Source organism: Gekko japonicus, unplaced genomic scaffold (genome assembly GCF_001447785.1).
Source record: "Gekko japonicus isolate JY-2015 unplaced genomic scaffold, Gekko_japonicus_V1.1 scaffold596, whole genome shotgun sequence".
NCBI classification, from domain to species: Eukaryota; Metazoa; Chordata; class Lepidosauria; order Squamata; family Gekkonidae; genus Gekko; species Gekko japonicus.
The window spans coordinates 350,414-358,283 of record NW_015174859.1 but is presented as its reverse complement, the minus strand read 5'-3'; the positions used below and the strand labels follow the sequence as shown (position 1 = coordinate 358,283).

General features: G+C 52.7%; 1 protein-coding gene across 1 annotated transcript in view; it reads right to left on the bottom strand.

The window, feature by feature from the left end:
- The window catches only part of MAST3 (microtubule associated serine/threonine kinase 3), a 35,188-nt gene that overhangs the window by 15,863 nt on the left and 11,455 nt on the right, over window positions 1-7,870 (bottom strand). The window contains 6 exon segments of the mRNA XM_015424643.1: window positions 368-500; window positions 1,014-1,152; window positions 2,482-2,690; window positions 3,561-3,702; window positions 4,891-4,917; window positions 7,004-7,136. Of these exon segments, the coding sequence (XP_015280129.1) occupies window positions 368-500; window positions 1,014-1,152; window positions 2,482-2,690; window positions 3,561-3,702; window positions 4,891-4,917; window positions 7,004-7,136 (783 nt within the window).

Genomic DNA, 7,870 nt, shown 5'->3' with positions numbered 1-7,870 from the left:
AGTCACGGGGCGCGGCGCCCCGCCCCCCCCCCCCCCCCCGCTCTGGGAATCCGTGGGAGATTTCACAACATGCTTGCCTGCATGGTTTAAGTCACCAGAGGTTAATTCCTGGTCACATGTGACTCTTCAATGAGGATGCCTTTCTCCCTCTGGGGAGGGAAAAACAGTCTAATAATTTACATCTAGTACCTGCTGAAAGGCTCTTAAGCCAGAGATCCAAAGCGCTTCAGAGAATAAGCCGGGTCACTTTCTGAGGCTCACCTCTTTTGCACCAGAACACAGACCACCACCAGCTACCTCCTGTCGAGCTGCTAAAGCCTCCGGGGGCATCCAAGGCAGCCCCCCCCTTCGCCTGTCTGCATCTCACCTGCTTGTCCACAAACTCCCGCATGTCCTTTTCAACGTGGCCCTCGTAGAGATTTGTGGTCATGTTCATCAAACCGATCTTGGAGAGCCCAAAGTCGGTCAGCTTAATGTGGCCCATCGAGGTGATCAGCAGACTGCCAAGAAAGAACGTTGGTCACCAAAGGAAGAAGCCACTGCAGGGGAAGGAGGGCTCTGTTTTGGCTAGAGGCTACAGGGATGCTTTCCCACCCAGGAGGGGCACCGTTTGACTCAAAAGTCCGCTTCCATGCACCTTTTACTTGACCTCTTGCAGCTCCTTGCAGGGTCTTTTTTGGGACCACCAAGTGGGTTAAAAGTGTTAAGGGGGGGAAATCAATATGCAGGGAGGGCAGTAAGCCTCTACAGAAAAAGGGGGGAAATGCAGCTTTTTAAATAAAATGGTGCACACACCACACACACACATTTTTGGGTAGGGATATCTTTGTAATGTCTGTGAAGTCATGGGAACTGTCCAATAGGTGCTGAGGAGATGAGCAGACTGCTACAAACCACCACAGATGCAGCTGTTGGAGGAAGGACCATATTCTCCCAGGGGCAGCCTATTAACTGGGGGGGAAACAAGAGTTTCCCTGGCCATAGATTCACGGCTGACGTTCCACCTCACTTACTTGTCTGGCTTAAGATCTCGGTGGACGATGCCGTAATTGTGGAGGTATTCCAGGGCCAGCACCGTCTCTGCAAAGTACATCCGGGCCATGTCCACAGGCAAGGGGCCCATGTTTTTCAGCAGCGTAGCACAGTCCCCACCTGGCAGAGGCAGATGCTTATTATCTGGTTTTGTGGGTTTCTTGATCCCACCCCTTCTGCCAAGAACTGCAGCCTGGCATGCTGGCCTCTCCTCTCCAGGCTAGGCGATCCTGCCCCCTGCAGGACAGGAGGAGTTCTTCAGAAGGAAGAACAAGCTGAAGGAAGGAGCCACTGAGGGCACACTGGAGCTTTAGAACTGGCTCCCCAAAGTGCCCCAAGAGGCTGCCTCATATCGAGTGAAAGATTTTTTAAAAAAATCATCTGGTGTCCTTGGAATACTTTAATTTCTGTGGATTTTTTTTTGGGGGGAACCCTTTTCGTGATATTGTCCTGTAGTCTAGGATACTTAACTGAATTTATTTGAACTTCTTCTGAATCTTTTTTTTAAAAAAACAGTATTTAAGCTATTAATTAGCTTCGTAAATGCCTCGCGCCAGGCAGTGAAGAATTACCGGAAGGCAAAGCATTCCCTGGAATTCCTCCTGCTTGCCGATCTTGTGCATTTTGAATAAATTGAAAATGTTTGCCCACATCGCATCATTGCCTCAACTTCATTCCCCTTTTCCAAAGTTTAGTTTCTGTGATACTTCTTGGCTTCAAACACCACGTTAACAAAGGGGCCGAGAAGTGTGGAGGTTTGGGAGCCAGGCAGAGACACCAGAACATCCGCCTCGATGCCTCTCAGGTTCCACCCCAATGCCCTTTGCTTTCCACTGCCATAAGGACTAGGAACTAGCCAACTACAGGACATAAGACGGCGGAACTGCAGAAGTGCTGAATGCCCATGATGACCCCGGGGGAAGAAGACAGTCTCCTTAGACCAAATCTCTCTCAGGATGGACAGCCCTCCAGCCTCTATGACTATGGCCACACCAGAGAATTAATTAATTAATCATCGTATGGCAGGGTGTGTGCAGTACAGCCAGGAGAGCCTAAGACTGTCTGGCAGCCAGAAGGTCTAGCTCTTTTATGGCGAGTGAGGCTTACAGTGGGCTAAGAGAACTGTGACTGACCCAAGGTCACCCAGCTGGCTTCAAGTGGAGGAGTGGGGAATTGAACCCATTTCTCCAGCTTAGAGTCTGCCACTCTTAACTACTACACCAAACTGGCTTTCCACAACAGAGAGCCACTGTAATACAGCCAGTCAAGTGTAAGGGGGGGGGAGGGGAGTCAGTCTTGCTGCTGGCAGGTGACCTTGGACCAGCCCCTCCCTTTCAGCCCTATCCCCCCCCCAAAGTTGGGCAGACAGATCCATCCGTTCCTGCTCTCTTCACCTCCCTGCCCAGTGTCAGAAAATATCACAAACGCCTGCTAGCTCCGCAGACTCACCTTCCACGTACTCTAAGACCATGCAGAGGTGGCGCCGTGTTTCAAAGGAGCAGAACATGCTCACCACGAAGGGGTTCTCTGCAAAGGTCAGGATGTCACGCTCCACGAAGACCTGCTGGATCTGGTTCCGCAGCACTAGGTTCTGCTTGTTGATTTTCTTGATGGCGAAGCGCTGGCGGGTCTCCTTGTGTCGCACCAGGTAGACAGCCCTAGGAAGGGGAGAGAGGAGCTGGGAGAGGCCCCCCAGGGAGACACCTCCCCGCCGGGTCGAGCCGAAGAGTGGGCCAGGCAGCTAGAGGCCATGACGGCCACTCCAGGGGACTTGACAACTGTGACCTCCCTCCCTCCCTCCCTCCCAACCACCCTCGGTTGGGAGACAAGGGCCCTGATCCGCCAGACCGCCACTAGGCAGTAGTGCACGAGTCACACCCTCTCACCCTCCGCCTCCCATCTGTAAAACGAGGAAGTCCTCCTGAGGGTTGCGGTGAGAACTGCCGGCCCCCCTGGCGTTGTAGGTGTAATAATCGTGCATTTATCATCACCGATAAGAACACAGCCTTGGCCCTCCAGCGACCAAGGTAAAGGTAAAGGTTCCCTTGCTCGAAAGCCAGTCGAGTCCAACTCTAGGGCTGCGGTGCTCATCTCCGTTTCCAAGCCGAAGAGCCAGCGCTGTCCGAAGACGTTTCCGTGGTCATGTGGCCGGCGTGACTAAACACCAAGGCGCACGGAACGCTGTTCCCTTCCCACCGAAGCGGTCCCTATTTATCTACTTGCAATTTCTTGCTTTCGAACTGCTAGGTTGGCAGGAGCTGGAACTAGAGACGGGAGCCCACTCCGTCATGCGGCACACTCGGGTCTCGAACTGCTGAACTACCGACCTCCCACAGCCTGCAGTTCAGCGTCTTAACCACTTTGAGCCACCGTAGTGACCAAGACCTGGGGTCAATAGCGACCAAGACCTGGGGTCAATTTGCACAAGTGTTTTTCCATGCAACAACCTCTTCCCTTCCCTTCCGGTCAGGACAGCAACTTTCCACTGAAAGCAGAAAACAGCAGGCCGGTCCAGACATGCAACTCACCCATATGCTCCGTTACTGATCAACTTGATGGTTTCAAAATCACTCTCGCAGGGCTTCCTCCGAGGCACGGGGGCGGCGGTCCGGGTCGTTGGGGGGGGGGGGGGGGGGTAAGTGCTCTGATCTGTGCCTGCCCCAGTGTGTGCTGTGTTTCTTCCAGCACCAGTGAAGAGGGAATCTGGGGCCACAACTGGAGGGCAGCTCCCCTCCGTTGCATGCAGAAGCTTGCAGGCAACTCCAGGCCAAACCGATCCCCAGCTGCAAGCGCTGGGAATGATGGCCCTCTGCCTGAGGCCCTGACCTGCCGAAAGGGGGCCAGACTGACCAAAGGCCATCCCAGGTGCTCACCGCCTGCGACTGGGAGAACACAGACAAGCCTGGGGGGGGGGCAGCACACGGGACTGCAGCTACGGGAACCACCCCCAGAGGGCGCATTGTGCCTCCCCGACCAAGGCAGGAGATCCGGTGCTGGTCTGCAGACATTTGCCAGGGAAGCACACCCATGCCTGCACACCCCACTGGCAGGTTTGAGAGATGTGAGTGGGGTCCACTTTTGTACAGGAGGAGACTCAGGATGGAGTGACGAAGCTCCCTCACTGTGGCTTCCATCCTTCCTTGCTCTTGTAAGCATGACGCGCATACACCCACCCCTCCCCAGTCATTTTCCTTAAGGTGCAGGAGACAAATGTAATCGAAGCATCCATGCCTCTGTCCAGGGCTTTTTTTGTAGAAAAAGCCCAGCAGGAACTCATTAGCATAATAGGCCACACCCAACAGCAGAAAATCATTAGAATATTAAGCCACACCCTGACATCACAGCTCATTGGCATATTAGGCCACACCCCCATGTCACCACACTCACCTTTTGCTTCTTATTCTGTTTACCTTGTTTGTTGTCAAAACCCAGGGCTTTTTTTGTAGCAGGAACTTCTTTGCATGTTAGACCACACACCCTAATGTAGCCAATCCTAATGAGTTTCTGCTGTGAGGTGTGGCCTATTATGCTAATGAATTCCTGCTAGGCGTGGCTAACTCAGGAGCCAGCCGGAACTCCGTTCCTGTGCGTTCCTGCCCCAAAATAGCTCTGCCTCTGTCTCTCGCCTCGTAGTGAGACTCTGCTGTCCAACTCGCCCCACCGGCATGCCTGGCCATCTTGGCCTATCGGCCGCTAGTACACACGAAGGCTCTACTGTGGCTGACCGGGGGGCGGGGGGGGGCCCTTCCAGCCAGGCCCTTCTGCTGCTGCACCCACCCGACAGGCTCGAAAGACAAGGACGGCAGGGCCTCACCTCCAGGCTATCCTCTTGCTTCTCCAGCCCAGTGGGGGAGCCGCAGTCAATCTGGCCGAGCTGAACCATTTCTGGGAAAAGAGAGAATCCTCAGTGACACCGACGGCCGCATCCGCCCAGGAAAAGCAACGAGGAATCAGGGACATGTCTGCACGGAGGCTTCGCTCCGGCTGGGCATGCAACCCAGAGTGGGTTATTCTGGAGAGCCCCTACGACATCCTCCGCTTCCCGGGTTTCCCCCTGCTGGGCTCCAATCCTTCCGAAACTCAGTTTGATTAGACCTTTACAAAAAGGTTACGGTAGAAGCATGCCTGCATGCCTTGTGGGGTGAAAGCGGGGTGCCCGCATTGGAATGACTTTCCTTGCCTCAGCCCCCTGAGCTGCCATCTTCCTGCCTCCCCCACCAGAGGTATGTTTAAAACAGGACTTGTGCGGTCACTAGAGATGTAAAATTTCCGGAAATTTTGAAGCTCGGAAAAACATGCAAAAACAAAACTGAAACCTTTTTATTTTCTTCTGACAATAGCACCTCCTAAAGGAAGAAATGCATCATGTTCTTGCATTGGAGAGTTCAGTTTGTAACCTAGGACTTGCTTGTCCTCAGTGCACAGAAATTAGATCAATCTGATACCATATATATATATATATTTAGAAATGATTTGGAAAATATTTGAACACCTTGTCTTAAAATATTTTATTCATCATGTTAAAATAAAACGTTCCATAATCAATTTCTTTTCTTTTCTTTTTCAATTTTTCGGGAAAAAACAAAAAAGGCTTCAGGGAAAAAACGTTTTTTTTCTGAATTTTTCCGGGCCTTCAAATCTCTAGCGGTCACTATAGCGTCATCATGTTATAACAAATGATTTGCCACAATCTAGTTCTTTTCATTGCAGTTGGACCTTTCCCCCTATATCACTCCAATGAAAAGTCTGAGAAATCTTTTTTTCCCCCAATGAAAGCTGGGAATTCAGAGAAATTTGGTTGACGAGAGTCACTGAAAAAGACCATCATGCCAGGGAAAGTTAAAGCCAGCAGGAAAAGGGGGAGATCCAACATGAGGTGGATTGACTCAAATCAAGGAAGCCACAAAGGCCCTCAGTTTGCAAGACCTGTTCACAAGAGGATGTTTTGGAGGACATTAATTCAGCATGGTATAGTGGTTAAGAGCCGCGGACTCTAGTCTAGAGAGCTGGCTTTGATGCATGCCCCACTCCTCCTCCACCTGAAGCCTGCTGGGTGACCTTGGGACAGTCACAGGTTTCTCAGAACACTCTCAGCCCCACCTGCCTCACAAGGTGTAGGGAGAGGAAGGGAAAGGCGATTGGAAGCCACTTTGAGGCTAATTAAGGTAGAGAAAAGTGGGCTATAAAAACCTACTCTTCTTTTTCTTCATTAATTCATAGGGTCGTTGTTAAGTTGGAAGCAACCTGAGGCCACTTAACAGTCACACAGAGTAGCTCGCAGCAATGGATCCCTCCAGTGGCACAAGGGACAGGGGGAGACTAAATCCCACGGAGGACATGGCAGCCCACGGAGGAAAGGGCATGTCAAACAGCCGTGTGGACACTCTGCTGCCAGCGCAAACGCCTCTGCGTCTGAAGTGACAACAGCAGAGAAAGAGAATCTTCGCCCTGCGAGACATAGCCTGAGCAGTGCTCAAAGGGCATCACTAACTTCTAATAGCAGCCCTGCAAGGTAGAGCAGCATGATGAGAAGAGAAGAAGAAGAGGACTGGATTTATACCCCGCCCTTCACTACCCAAAGGTGTCTCAGAGCGGCTTACAAGCTCCTTTCCCTCCCCCTCCCCACAACAGGCACCCTGTGAGGTGGGTGGGGCTGAGAGAGCTCTGACACAAACGGCTCTTTTTCAAGAACACCTCTGACAGAACTACGGCTTGCCCAAGGTCATCCAGCAGGTGCAAGTGGAGGAATGGGGAATCAAGTTCTCAGTTCTCCCAGATTAGAGTCCGCGCACTTAACCACTGCACCAAACTGCCCCTTACTGCAGATGAGGGACTGAGGCCAAGAGCAGGGCCCACCTGACGAGTTTGGGCCTGAGATGAAGCCTGAACCGCCAGCCTCCGGGCCACGGCCGACCAGCCCAGCATGGCTCCTCACTGTTATCCCCCCAGCCCAGCTGCCTCCTCTCCTCACCCTCCAGGGGGTCTTTGGCGAGTCCAAGTTGACTGATGATGTAGCGGGGGATGTCGGTCTTGATCCCTTGCCCCACTTTGGCGTGTCCTTCCGCTTCCTCCAGGAGGTGGTAGAACTCCTCTGGGTCAAACTCCTGCAGAGACAGGGACGGGGAAGCAGGAAAGATTGTGGAAGAGGCCCTCCCCAGCCCAGATCTCCACAGACATGAATCGTGATCTACCCAAGGGCTGCAAAGACGCCCCAGACAGGCAGTCCATCATAGGGGGCAGCCCTTCCCTTCCCCACGGCTGGCTCCTACAAGCCCCATGCGTAAGGAAGTTAACAAAGGGAAGGCTGGCTTGGCTCACAAGACAGGAGGCAAAGAGGGGGCATTTAAGAAACTCTGAAAAGGCTGGCTTTGGGCTACGCTTTCTGCTCCCAGAAGATATCGCAATCCCCCACAGGAGACGGAATCAAGGAGGACCGGCCAGGAAAGGTGGTGAGGGAGGGAGCTTCCTCCGGTTTTCAGAAAGCGGGAAGGAAAAAGCTTCACTACAAACGCCAAGGACGGAGGTCAGCAAACGCTGCCCAGACCTGGGTCTCCCCTCAAGTTCTGGGCCGTTTAAGAAATAGGGGTGGCGGAACCCTGTGGCCCCCCCCCGAGCCAAGGGCACGCATCAGCTCCTCCCCTCCCTCTCCCCCCGTTAGAAATCTGCACAATTCAGTGTTCCCTCTAAGCTGAGTTAGTGTGAGCTACCTCATAGTTTTTTAGCCTCCAGCTCACAGATTTTTGTCTTCGCTCAGGAAGGGATGGCTCCAGAGCAAATTACTTTATGCAGTAGCCAAATCGCTCACTCACAACTTTAATGTCAGTAGCTCACAAAGTAG